The 13,429-nt window shown below is 62.9% G+C and overlaps 1 protein-coding gene across 9 annotated transcripts in view; it reads left to right on the forward strand.

Moving 5' to 3' along the window:
* Positions 1–13,429, forward strand: part of MPPED1 (metallophosphoesterase domain containing 1) — a 64,147-nt gene that overhangs the window by 18,396 nt on the left and 32,322 nt on the right. Inside the window, exon 4 of one of the 9 annotated variants that reach the window (XM_089307701.1) lies at positions 2,587–2,882. The exons of the other annotated variants lie outside the window; for them this stretch is intronic. Coding sequence (XP_089163827.1) covers positions 2,587–2,867 — 281 coding nt within the window. The 3' untranslated portion in view covers positions 2,868–2,882. Of the gene's footprint in view, positions 1–2,586; positions 2,883–13,429 lie in introns of those variants that run through there. 9 annotated transcript variants of the gene reach the window in all.

Consider the following 13,429-nt stretch of genomic DNA (forward strand, 5'->3'; position numbering starts at 1 on the left):
GGGCTCGTGGCTGCAGCGTTCCGGCACTTGTGGGGCTGATTTTTTTTCTTGTCTGCTGGGTTGTCCCAGGTGGAAATCATGAACTTGGCAAGGGGCTCTCCCTTTGCTGCCTGCAAGTGTTTGTGCCGACGTCGGCTTGGCTGGGGCCTGGGGCTTGGGCAGCCCCTCGTGTCCCGGCTGGCGTGGCGTGGCGTGGCGTGGCGTGGCGTGGCGTGGGGGGCCCTGGCAGCTGGTTCCGCCGTGCCCTCGGCCGCAGGCCTGGCTGGGCGTGGCTTTCCCTGGAGCTGTGTTTCTTGAGCCCTGAGCACCTGCCGGGTGTGGGGCCTTCACGCAGGGACCCAGACCTGGGCAGCGGATCCCAGAGCCCCCTCTCGCCCCTCTCCCTCTTGCCTCTCTGTTCTCTCTGATCAGAATTAAGGGTGTGAACGTTGGGGCCGGGATCCCGGGCCTCTTCCAGCCTGGCTGGCGTGGCAGCCACGTGATCCCTCTGGGCCTTAGCCTCGTTGACTTCTTTAAAACGATTTATTTTTCTATTTGAAAGGTGTGTGGGGGGGGGGCTGGAGAGAGTTTCACCGCGCAGGTAGCCACACAGCAGCCAGGGCTGGCCAGGCCCCCGCCAGGAGCCAGGAGCTCCATCCGGGTCTCCCACGTGGGTAGCCAGGGCTCGGGCATTGGGGTGTCCTCCGCTGCTCTCCCGGCTGCACTAGCAGGGGGCTGCGCCCCCGCCCGGTCTTGCCTGCCCCTAGAGGCTCTCCTGGGAGGGAAGATGGGGTCGGGTGTTATAAACTGTGGAGTGCCGTGCAGGGCAGGGCTCCCTGTGGGAGAGCGTGGAGCCGGCGGAGGCTGAGGGGTGCCGGCAGCTGAGGGGTGCCGGCATGTGGGCTCTGCCATCTGCAGCCTCCTCCTCTCAGCACGCACAGGAAACAGGCGCAGGCAGTGGGTGACTGCAGGGATGGAGGGTGCAGCCTGCCCAGGCACAGGGTGACACGGGGAGGCTGTGGGTGCACAGGAACTCCCGGGGCAGTGGGGACTGCTGGAGAGAGCAGGAGCCATCTTTGGGGATCAACCGGACGCTTATGGAGGTGGCCACTCGGGGGGAGTCCTGGAAGGCCTCCCTGAGGTGGTGTCCTTGGGTGAGCGGAGGCCGCTTTGTGCAGACCTGGGGGAGGACCATGTCGGGTAGGGGGCAGCTGCAGAGGCCCCGGGTGGCCACAGGGGAAGTGGAGGATGGGGAGAGAGGGGCGGCAGTGGGCACCAGTGAGTGTGGCCTTGTGGGCCGGGAGCCTGGGCCTGTGCCAAGAGCCTTGGTTGCCGAAGGCTGGTCCGATCTCTCAGGTGGCAAGGACAGATGCTCTAGAATGTTCCAGAATTGATGTCCGGATCATGGAGAGTTATTTTCTAGTTGTCTCTTGCTCTTTGATTAAGAAAAAAAATTTAGGGGCCGGTGCTGTGGCGTAGCAGGTAAAGCTGCCACCTGTGGTGCCGGTATCCCATATGGTTCGAGTCCCGGCTGCTCCACTTCCCATCCAGCTCTCTGCTGTGGCCTGGGAAAGCAGTGGAGGATGGGCCAGGTGCTTGGGGCCCTGTATCCGCGTGGGAGACCCGGAAGAAGATCCTGGCTTCTGATTGGTGCAGCTCCGGCTGTTGGCAGCTATCTGGGGAGTGAACCAGCAGATGGAAGTCTCTCTCTCTCCCCCCCCCTTCCTCTCTCCCTCTCTCCCTCTCTCCCTCTCCCTCTCTCTCCCTCTCTCCCCCTCTCTCCTTCCACTCTGTAACTCTGCCTATCAAATAAAGAAATACATCTTTAAAAAATTTTTGAGAGGCAGGGAGACAGGCACCTGCCACCTGCTGGTTCGCTCCCCAGATGCGCGCAGCAGCTGGGACTGGGCCAAGCCGAAGCCCAGGGCTGGGTCTGCTGTGTGGGCGGCAGGGACCCGGGTTCTTGAGCCACCACCTGCTGCCCCCCTGGGTCTACACAGCAGGAAGCCAGCGTCGGGAGCGGAGCTGGGAGTTGAACCCAGGCACTTGGATGTGGAGTGCAGCCATGTGAACCACTAGGCAGAACGCCCACCCTTTCTGTGCTTTTTGAAATGAACTAATTAATTAACCTGAGAGGCGGCGAGCCGGAGAGGGACTGGCTTTCCAAGGGAGCTGTACTGCTCTGCTCAGTGCCGAGAGCAGGCCGCTCCCTGCGTTTAAAGACACGCCGGCCTCCGCGGCGTCCGCAGAGCGCGCTCCGTGGGGTGGCGTGGGCCAGGGCCGGCCTCGGGTGACCCTGGTGTCACCCCGCCCCTTCCCCAGCCCGATCCCCCCCCCCTTGATAAAAGTCACAGATTGGAAGCTCAGAGCCACCTGCTCTCCCGGCCCTGGTCTCGAGGAAACCCTTTAAAGCCGTCCAGGGGCCGCCTCCAGGTACCCAAGAGATTTAAACGACTGACCAGCGAGCCGGGTGGGCTGGGGGCACGCCTGTGCCCCGCTCCCCGCCTGTGGCCGGGCATCCTCCAGGGTCTGCGTTCCCGTGAGGGCAGGCTAGGGGAGACGGGACCCTTGATCCGATTCTCTTTCCCCTGGCCCTGCGTGTCCCAGGTGGGATTGTGGTTCAAACACCGGCTTCACTTGGGAACGTCCAGGACGCGGGACGAGCCGCGAAACCTGCCGGGAACAGCCGAGAACTTGTCAGCCATCCCCAGCCGCCCCCTGCTGCCCCCTGCTGCCCCCTGCCACCCCAGCCCAGCTCAGGGATCCTGGCGGCGGTGGGACAGCCCGGGGCTGAGGGCTCAGGCAGCTCTGTCTGGGCCCCGCTGCCAGTGCCGCTCACTGGTGTGACCTTAGCCGAGCCTCCTTCCACCCCGAGTGCCCGCCTGTGAGATGGGAGAATCGGGCGGTCTCCTGGGACTGACGCTCCCCGGCAGGGGGTGAGTGGCCGCTGCCCATTCTGAGAGGTTGCCTCTCCCAGACGCCCGCAGCCCTGGCCGTGCGCCCTGCCTGTCCCGTCCATCATCGACACCGCCCAGGCCGTCCTGTCCCGCCCATCATCGACACCGCCCAGGCCGTCCTGTCCCTGCCCATCATCGACACCGCCCAGGCCGTCCTGTCCCTGCCCATCATCGACACCGCCCAGGCCGTCCTGTCCCCGCCCATCATCGACACCGCCCAGGCCGTCCTGTCCCGCCCATCATCGACACCGCCCAGGCCGTCCTGTCCCCGCCCATCATCGACACCGCCCAGGCCGTCCTGTCCCCGCCCATCATCGACACTGCCCAGGCCGTCCTGTCCCGCCCATCATCGACACCGCCCAGGCCGTCCTGTCCCGTCCATCATCGACACTGCCCAGGCCGTCCTGTCCCCGCCCATCATCGACACCGCCCAGGCCGTCCTGTCCCCGCCCATCATCGACACTGCCCAGGCCGTCCTGTCCCGCCCATCATCGACACTGCCCAGGCCGTCCTGTCCCGCCCATCATCGACACCGCCCAGGCCGTCCTGTCCCCGCCCATCATCGACACTGCCCAGGCCGTCCTGTCCCCGCCCATCATCGACATTGCCCAGGCCGTCCTGTCCCGTCCATCGTCAACATCGCCCAGGCCGTCCTGTCCCCGCCCATCATCGACACTGCCCAGGCCGTCCTGTCCCCGCCCATCATCGACATCGCCCAGGCCGTCCTGTCCCCGCCCATCATCGACACCGCCCAGGCCGTCCTGTCCCGTCCATCATCGACACTGCCCAGGCCGTCCTGTCCCCGCCCATCATCGACACCGCCCAGGCCGTCCTGTCCCCGTCCATCATCGACACCGCCCAGGCCGTCCTGTCCCCGTCCATCATCGACACCGCCCAGGCCGTCCTGTCCCCGCCCATCATCGACACCGCCCAGGCCGTCCTGTCCCCGTCCATCATCGACACCGCCCAGGCCGTCCTGTCCCGCCCATCATCGACACCGCCCAGGCCGTCCTGTCCCTGCCCATCATCGACACCGCCCAGGCCGTCCTGTCCCGCCCATCATCGACACCGCCCAGGCCGTCCTGTCCCCGCCCATCATCGACACCGCCCAGGCCGTCCTGTCCCTGCCCATCATCGACACCGCCCAGGCCGTCCTGTCCCACCCATCATCGACACCGCCCAGGCCGTCCTGTCCCCGCCCATCATCGACACCGCCCAGGCCGTCCTGTCCCCGCCCATCATCGACACCGCCCAGGCCGTCCTGTCCCACCCATCATCGACACCGCCCAGGCCGTCCTGTCCCCGCCCATCATCGACACCGCCCAGGCCGTCCTGTCCCCGCCCATCATCGACACCGCCCAGGCCGTCCTGTCCCCGCCCATCATCGACACCGCCCAGGCCGTCCTGTCCCCGCCCATCATCGACACCGCCCAGGCCGTCCTGTCCCGTCCATCGTCAACATCGCCCAGGCCATCCTGTCCCCGCCGCGCTGTCACCCCTGAGGTGCTGCACGCTGTGGGCACCCGGGCTCCTAGTCCAGGCCTTGGTGCCGCCTCCACCAGGGCACGGGGTGGGGGTGGGGTCATCGGTGTCTGCCTCTCCCTTCCCCCCAGCCCTGGCCCTCCCACCTCTGCATGTAGCCATGGAGGGCATCGTGGGGGGCACCTCGTCCCCAGGCTCAGCCAGGACAGGGACAGGCACAACGAGTGGCTTGGTGGTGCCTGGGCCCGCCAGGCACGGCGGCAGCGGGGGCTGGTGGAAGGCGCGCTGTGACGCGGACCGGCGTGAGGCGTCACTGTGGCTGCCCGGGACCTGGGGGGGGGTTGGGGGGTTCTGAGTCGAGGCCGCAGTGGAGGCTTGTAGGTGTTCTGGTGGCTGCGGGGCTCCCGCTGGCTCCCTGCTGCCCGTGGTGCCGGCCGCAGGGCAGCACCGGGCCCCGAGGCCCCGGCACCTTCTCTCAGGCGAGGACGCCAGGCCTGGGTTCTGCTGCTGAGTGACAGCCACGTGTGCAAGGACTGTCAGCTCCACAGCCGGGGTGGCTGTGTGGCGGCTGTGACTGGCAGGGGCAGCCTCGGGCCTCAGCCCCTGCATGGCCTGGGAGAGACGCCCGGCCCCTCTCGCCTGCACTCCGTGGCGCCTGGTGCTGGGCGCAGCCTGGTCTAATGTGGGCTTTCCATGGCGCCTCCCCCGCCGGGCCTCTTCCCCACTCCTCCCCACTCTCCTGCCCACCAGGGTGGCTCCTCCCGGGGAGCCCCTCCTCCCTGGGCCTCTTACCTCTCGCTCTCCCCGACCTGCGGAACGCCTCTGCGGCCCAGAGCTCTCCGTGAGATCCAGCTGGGTATCGTTCTGTGTTCCTCCAGATACCTCCTCCTGGGTGTCCACCAAGATTTCACACTCCTGATCTCCGCAGCCTCTGGTCGCTCCCTGCAGGCCTGTGGCCAGGTGCAGCCTGCCGTGGTGGCGTCTGGGACCTGCCCCACCAGGCTCCCTTGTCCTCTGAGGCTGTGTCGGCTGCACCTGCAGCTCCTTCACTCACCTTTGGTCGCCTGCCGAGTGCTGTGGGCCGCCCAGTCGCCGGCTTGCAGGGAGCCCGGGCGCTCTGGCAGGGCTCGGGCAGCGTGGTCCTCAGCTGGCACGGAGCGGCGGTGCTGGGCGGATGTGGGTGTTGTGGCAGAAAGCGAGGCCCGGTTTGGGGAACAGCCGGTGAGCACCCCCCTGGTGGCGTCGGGCCGGGAGGAAGCCGAGGGCCTGTCATGGGGTGCGCAGAACTTGTAATTAACTTTGTGCTGGTGCCCTGGCACCTGGCGACGCAGGAGACGATATGAAAGGGGGCTATTTGGTTCCGCAGAGCTGGGTCCTTTGGAAGGAAACCCTTAATTAGACTGAGGGAGGAGGGGCGGGAAGCGAGGGAGGACGCGTTTCCCGCAGGCCCGGGAGCCGCTGAGGTGGCTTCGCAGCCGGAGCAGGTGCCTCCTCTCCGCAGGGACCCCGGTGGAGGTGAGGGGGCGCCAGCTCGGACGCCATGGTCCGCGCCTCCGGGGCCCCCGCGGCAGGTGCACGGCAGGGCTCTGCCACTGTCTCGCCTTGTGCTGTGGTTTGGCCTCCAGAGGTGGGCGCGAGGTCCCTGGGAACGGCTGCACTGCCGGGGGGTCAGCAGCTTCAGGCCGGGAGCCTGGTGCCGGCGGTCAGGCCTCACGCTGACCGGGTTGGGATGCAGAGCCCGCTCGCTGGTGCAGGCCACGGAACACTTGAAGCCGGGGCCCCGGGCCGCTCCGGGCTCTGCTTCTCAGCAGCTGGGCCGGCTCCCTCTTCTCTGTCCCCCTTGGACAGGTGAGTCCCCGGGCCCTGGGTGACCTTGGTCCTCTCCTGATTGGTCTCCCTGGGGACCTGATCCCGGGACAGAGTCCCTGGGCTGTGGGGTTGGGGAGGGGCCACATCGGGGTTCAGCGGGGGTGAGTGCAGAGATGGTGTGAACGGGAGGCCCAGGGAGCCGACAGGACCGAATGGGGAGATCCTAGTGCCAGGGGCGTCTGAGAGGGGCTGGGCTGAGGGTCCCCAGCCGTGGATTCCCTGGAGGGGGTGGGGGCTGTGACAGGGCTGTGAGCAGCCGGATGTGGTCGCTTTGGCTCAGCAAGTCAGAGAGCCCACGGAGGGCATGCCTCTGGCTGGGCATCTCGGGACTCTACCACCCAGGACAAGGGCTGCGGCCAGTGTGGAGGACCCTGGGCATGGTGGGCAGCTGGTGTGGGCGTCCCGAGGGCCAGGGTGGCTGGACTGCACTGGACGTGGCCGAGGTAGGGGGAGAGCAGCGAGGTTTGCTGAGGGGATGCGTGGTGGGCAGGGGGCCTGCTGACCTGGTTCTCACAGCCTGGCGCGAGGGGGCGTTTGTGACAGGAACGAGGGAAGCTGCGTGTTGGGATGAGAGCGCTGCAGTTAGATTCCAGCTGATGTTTGTTGGAGAGCCTGGCCGGCGCCCAGTGGACGTGCAGAGGGCTTGGAGGGGCTGGCTCCTCTGCTCGCTGGCTGGGGGCGGCGGCCGGGATCAGACGGCCTGGCACGGGCTCAGGTGGAGCACTTGCGTGCTGTTTGGAATGCTGGCGTTGTTTCTGGCGCCCTCTGCTCGGGTGTCGCACTGGCCGGGGCAGCGGAAGTGATGGGTGGTGCAGCCGAGGGCTGGCACGCGCGTGAGAAGTTAATTTTCTGTGTCCTTCAGCCAACGACTCCCCCCCAAGCCAGGCTGTGTTTGAGGGACTAAAGGGAGAAAACGGACTTCAAATAAAGACGAAAAACCCAGAATGCTCAGTGAAGGCCAGTGATGCTGGCCAGCCCGTGGCGGCACCGTCGTGTTCCCGTGAAGCCCTTGGGACGGCGTGCTTGCGTGCTGCGTGTTTAGAGCACAAGGCTTTGCAGGTGTGTGAGGGTGTGCCTGTGTGTGTGTGCACATGCATGTATGAGTGTGCACACGTGTGCGTGTATGTTTCAAAAATGTTCTGCCAGGGTGTTTATCATTCTGAATATCTTCACTGGTCTAAATATCTTTTCAATCAATGACAACAAGTTTTTAAGTATCTTTGAACAAGGTAAAGACGACGCATTTCTCTGAAGGGCCTGGGCCTGGACACTCCTGCCTGGTTTTATTTTGTGCGTTCTGTCCTTCATCTGAATTTTTATGTCTCATCTTGTGTCAGAGGATTCGCCATCAAGGCTTATAAAAACAACAAGAACAGGCCGGCGCCGCGGCTCACTAGGCTAATCCTCCGCCTAGCGGCGCCGGCACACCGGGTTCTAGTCCCGGTTGGGGTGCCGGATTCTGTCCTGGTTGCCCCTCTTCCAGGCCAGCTCTCTGCTGTGGCCCAGGAGTGCAGTGGAGGATGGCCCAGGTGCTTGGGCCCTGCACCCCATGGGAGACCAGGAAAAGCACCTGGCTCCTGGCTCCTGCCATCGGATCCGTGCGGTGCGCTGGCCGCAGTGGCCATTGGAGGGTGAACCAACGGCAAAGGAAGACCTTTCTCTCTGTGTCTCTCTCTCACTGTCCACTCTGCCTGTCAAAAAAAAAAAAAAAAAAAAAAAAAAAGAGAACAGTAAGTGGTAACGTGTTGGTAATACACTGAAAGCCAAAGTGTGTGTGTGTTTTGCGGGGGAATTGGAGCAGTCCATGGGAGGTACTGGCTGTCAACACCAAGGCTGTGTGTGCTCTGTGAGTGAGCAGCTGGGATCTGAGCTCCCTGGTGGCCAGAGTGAAGAGGGAGATGCAGGGGCTGCTGGCTGTGACGCGGGGGGGTCCTGGCAGCCCCTCGGGGAGACCTGCGGTCTCCGGCGTGCTTGGCGTTTGTCTCCCTCAGCTGCGAGTGCCCCAGGCCCAGACCTGCGCCCACGTCCTCGGTCCTGCATAGGCCCTCGCTGCAGCTTTTGCATTTGAATGATGGCGTTGAATGCCACTCAGTGTTCCTCAGTGTATGAACGTGGCCGTCCTGTCACTCATCTCATGCCTCCCGCCTCCCCCCACGCTGCCTTCTTTTAGAATTGATGGAAGCTTCTTTTTTTCCTCTCTATTGGTTTGGAAATTCTACATTCTCTCTTGATTTGTTTACCAGCTACTCATGAATTTTTAATACTGACTTAACACAGTCGAAGGCTAATCAGCGTGTCCATTCGCCCGATGGGACCCGGGGCCCCTTCTACCCGCACTGGGCCCCAGTGCAGGCATCTTAGCTGCCCTGTTTTACTGCCCACTCCCCTTTCACCCTGCCCCAGCGTGGTCCCTGTCCACGTGACCCCTCGGTTGGTGGCTCAGTGGGTTTGCTGGGCACGGGGATGTGGCAGTGAGCGAAATGTGGTCCCTGCCTCCCTGAGGCCTGCAGGGGGTGGGGTCAGGCCCTGGGGTCACAGAGGGACAGGGAGGGGTGGGCGCTGGGTCCAGGGATGCCCTCTTCCTCTGAGTGGAGTGAACCAGCTGCAGTTGGTGCCTGGGGGGCATTGCGGGTGGAGGCGGGGGCTCCCAGCAGGGTGCTGGTGGAGGGCGTGAGCGCTGGCGAGGGGGCACGCGCTGCAGCAGAGGGAGAAACGGGCGGGCAGGGTGTTTGCTCTACACAGGGAGCAGCACTTGAGCAGACCTGGGCTCGAGGCAGAGTGCGGGGCTGGCCCAGGCCTTCTGGCTAGCAGGGGCGGGCTAGCCTAGGCTCTGGGGCTGGAGCCCCTGCCTGCCATTGGTGTGCAGTCCTTGCTTCACTCTGGAGACATCTGTGAAACCGCTTCCTGGTCCAACGCCCTGAGCTCGGGGTAAGGGGGCAGCTGGGGACCAGGTCGGAGCACCCAGGTGATCCCGCACCTCGCCTGCCCCCAGGTGGGAGATGGAGGCAGGTGTCTTCCCTGTGCAGTGGGGTTCGGAAGGCGGCGCCTCGCCCCCCGGGCAGGTGGTGTGGGTGCCGCACGTGTGGTCTGAGGCTGCGCTGGGCCTCCCGGGGGAGCCTCGCTCCCGGCCCTCGAGCATCTGTGCTCCGTAGCTCTCCAAGTTCAAGGCTGTGGGAGAGGTGGCCGCCTGGTTGCTGTGGAGCAAGGGGAGGCAAGATCTGCCTGCTGGTGTGATTCTTCCCCTTTTCCACAAACACGACGAGATGTGTTTGGATGTGAAAGAAGCCTGCAGGTTTTTAAAATGTCATTTTCATACTGGATTCTCTTCCAGAACAGGAATAATCAACAAGCCAGGAAATCCTGGCCAGCATAGAGCTAAAATATTCTGTCCCTCTGTGCACGTCAACTTCGCTATGTCTGGAAGGTTCCACCATCGCCCTGTCAATCCCCCTTCCGCTGCCAGCCTCCTGCACCTGGACTTTGTCGGAATATCCGTGACTGCGTGGGTCTGTGCCGCGTGGTTGCTGCTTCGAGGGGCAGAACCGGCAGATGCCGTCGCCGTCAGTCCAGAGCTGCCCGTCCTCGGGGGCGCCTCCTTCCTCAGCTCATCGAATCCTCACCGCCAGACGCTGATGCTGAGATGCTGGGGAGAAAGGGCATAGCCTGGGGCTGCTCTCCGGGGGCTCGCAGAGCACAGCCCCTTTGTCCTGGGGCCTGCTATGGGGGCCACACTTGGGCAGCAGAACCTAAAGAACTTGTCGAGGTGCTCTGTCTCTGCACTGTGCACTGCTTTTAATTTTTCTCTCTCTCTCTTTTTAAATTTGACAGGCAGAGTTAGAGAGACAGAGAGAAAGGTCTTCCTTCCGTTGGTTCACTCTCCAAATGGCCACCATGGTCGGTGCACTGCACCAATCAGAAGCCAGGAGCCAGGTGCTTCCTCCTGGTCTCCCAGCAGGTGCAGGGCCCAAGCATTTGGGCCATCCTCCACTGCCCTCCCGGGCCACAGCAGAGAGCTGGACTGGAAGAGGAGCTACTGGGATTAGAACCCGGCACCCATATGGGATGCTGGCGCTGCAGGCGGAGGATTAACCAAGTGAGCCAGGGCGCCGGCCCCACTGCTTTTAATTCAAGCAGGCACAAGCGGCATTTTCTACCTCGTTGCTGTTCTTTGCATTAACGCAGCCTCCAACTCCCCCCACCCCCCCACCCTCTGGCCACACGGGGCAGCCTTGACCTGTTGGCTCGCAGCAGCCGTGTGCTTCATCCACGGGGCCAGAGTTGGGGGCTCAGCCCTTGGCCCACGCTTGTGAAGGAGTCTGACGTGGACTGGGAGTCCCAGGGTGGCGGCTCCAGCTCGATCATGGCGGGGGCAGCTTGTTAGTTGTCACTTTTCTGACGTTGAACTGAGACCCTTCCGACTTCTCACGTTTTCACTTGGGTTCGCGAGGCTGCCTTGGTAAGCTCTGCCTGGTCTTTTCTGTGATCTCTGAGCCACTCTGGTCAGTCTGGCAATCCGATGAGCATGCTTGGCACTTGGTGGCCTGGTTCGGCCCTGCAGTGTCTGCAGAGGCAACGCGCGCTGAGGTCCTTGCAGTAGATTTGAAGCTTAGATACTGTGGGGTTTACGGAAAGGCGCCACGTGGTTCCCCTTCCACCTCTGCCAGCGCTGCATTCGCCTCTTGCTGCTTTTGTCCACATCTGTGATTGACTTCCCTTCTGTCCATGTCCTCAGCCCTCCCGGGCATCGCTGGCAGGTTTTCGTGGAGGCGCAGAAGATCTCGGCCCTTCTTGAAATGCTCTGTGCGGGTGACAGAGGTGGCTGTGGCGCAGACCGCACAGTGGCCATGGCTGCTGAGGTTCTGGGTCAGCCGCCAGCCCCGAGGCCGTCACAGCAACACCGCTGTGGGTTTTGAGCCTGCTAAGTGTAGTGAGTGTAGCTGAGAGACTTCTGTTTTATTTCATTGTAACTAATTTGGAATTACACAGCCAAGGGCTGGGAGGTTGGCCTGCTGGTTACAGTGTTGCTGTCCCACATCAGAGGCCTGGGTTTTTTCTGGCTTCCAGCGCCTGACTCCAGCTTCCTGCTGATGCAGACCCTAGGAGGCAGCAGTGATGGCTCCCGTCACTCCTGTGGGAGACGCAGGCCGAGTCCCTGGCTCCCGGCTTCAGCCCTGGCCCACCTTGGCCATTGTAGGCATGTGGGAGTGAACCAGCTGATGGGAGCGCTCTGTCTGTCTCTCCAACACATTTTTTAAGATAGCCCTGGGTAATTCCTAGTTAACACCCTGGACACTCAGCTCGAGAGCCCTGGGCACCTGTGGCTGCTGTCTCTGCTTCCCAGATGGAAAGACCCAGCTCCCAACGGAGGAGCCTGCTCAAGGCCGCACAGCAAAGCGGAGTCGGGACTCTAACCCACAGTCTACGCGGCTCTTAAAGCTGTTAGGACATTGTCAGCTCCCAAGGCGGCCTTTCCCACGTGGAACTGCCCTCGCGTGTCTGGAAGGCCCTGGGCGTCTCTGTTAGCGAGAGCCCCTTTCCCAGACGGTTCTGACGTTCTTGGTCAGGAGGGACGCCATCCGGCACGAGAGGTCCAGACCCAGGTCGTGTTCCATGGCTGATGGGAATTGAGAATTTCTGATATCCTGGCTTTCGTGTTTGGAAACACATTTTGCTGCAAGCCTCCCGTAGTGGCAGCCTTCTTGGCGCAGCGCCTCACAGGCCCAGCCCCGTTGTGCCCTCACTTGCCCCCTGCAGGGAACAGCTGGGTCCCGTGTGTGTCGTCCCCACTTTCAGGTGAGGAAACTGGGGACACTGTTCCATGGACGCCCCCAGACTGCAGGGCAGGGATCTCGAGTGTCCGGGTGGAGGCTGTGAGTTCAGCACCATGGACAGCACCTGGCCTCTGTAGGCACGTGGGCTGTGATTGGTTGAATGAGGTGCTCGTCTGCGGGTCCCCCAGCAGACTGTGGAGCTGCTGGGCCTCTTCCCGTCTGGGTGCTGACCTTGGAACTCCTCCAGCCACCATCCAGCCAGCAGGCGAGGCTCGCACACAGAGCCCAGACTGCCCGGCACCTGATCTGGGTGGCTCTGCTCCCGCGATGTGTCATCTTGGGCAGGTGTCGCAGTCTCCTTGGGCCTCTGGTTTATTTTTTTCATTCATGAAATGGGGAGATATGGAACATTTCTTACAGGGCGTTTATGGGGGCTGGACCAGACGGTGCAGGTGAAGTGGAAGCCCGGGGCTGGTTTGGCCCCTCTCTGGAGCACAGTGCATTTGGGGAGCAGCAAAGCAGGGCCTACAGCTGGGGTGGTGGGGAGGTCGGGGTGGGGTCAGGAGGGATGAGGCTGCAGGGTGGGCGGGTGCAGGGGAAGGCCCTCTGGGCAATGGTTTGCAGAGAGAGCTGGTCTGCAAACCGGTCCCAGGAAGGCTGCAGCCTCCCTCCCAGTCGCTGTGGCCTGGGGTCCTTCAGGGATTTCAGAGGGAGGTGTGATGTGGACGCCACTGTGGCCCTGGGCTGATTTGATTCCTGAAATGAGAGAGAGGCCAGTGGGAAGGCATGAGCAGCCTTCTCAGGGTGCTGACTGGCTACAGGCTGGCCAACAGCCTTGAGAGAGCTGTCCCTCTGTCCTGTGGTCGGGGGCAGTGTGCTTGGTTGGGGGGCTCTGGTGAGGACTGAGACAGTGCGGGCAGCATCCTGGCCTTGGCCTGTTGGGTCTCTCTCAGGGCCTTGGTGTCTCCTCTGCAAACGGGGCTGATATTGAGAGGGCTGTGGGAGGCAGCGCGTGATCTGGGCTCGGTCCAGGACCAGAGACGCAGTAGACACAGCTGTCGCTGTACTGGTTGTTTCCTGAACACGCCCGACGTGCCCCACACGAAGCAGACGCGCTGTGGCTGTGGCTTTAATTACCGTTGTTAATATCCTCCCAGGATGCCTGTCTCTTCCACGTTTCAATGGGGCATTTAAAAGTTAGGATTTAGTTCTTTGAAATGTGTTTTCAAAGAAAAGCAGATTTTTTTAAAAGTGTATAGGTTTGTTTCTTTGATTTTCCTTAAGAAGAGGAATTTCACACCTTTCCGAGGGCGCGCGATGCAAATGAAGATCTGAGAGCTGGCGAGGGCCCTGCGGAGCTAATTCTAGGCT

The sequence above is a fragment of the Oryctolagus cuniculus genome, chromosome 11, assembly GCF_051225735.1.
Source record: "Oryctolagus cuniculus isolate XC-2025 breed Fujian yellow rabbit chromosome 11, ASM5122573v1, whole genome shotgun sequence".
Lineage (NCBI taxonomy): Eukaryota > Metazoa > Chordata > Mammalia > Lagomorpha > Leporidae > Oryctolagus > Oryctolagus cuniculus.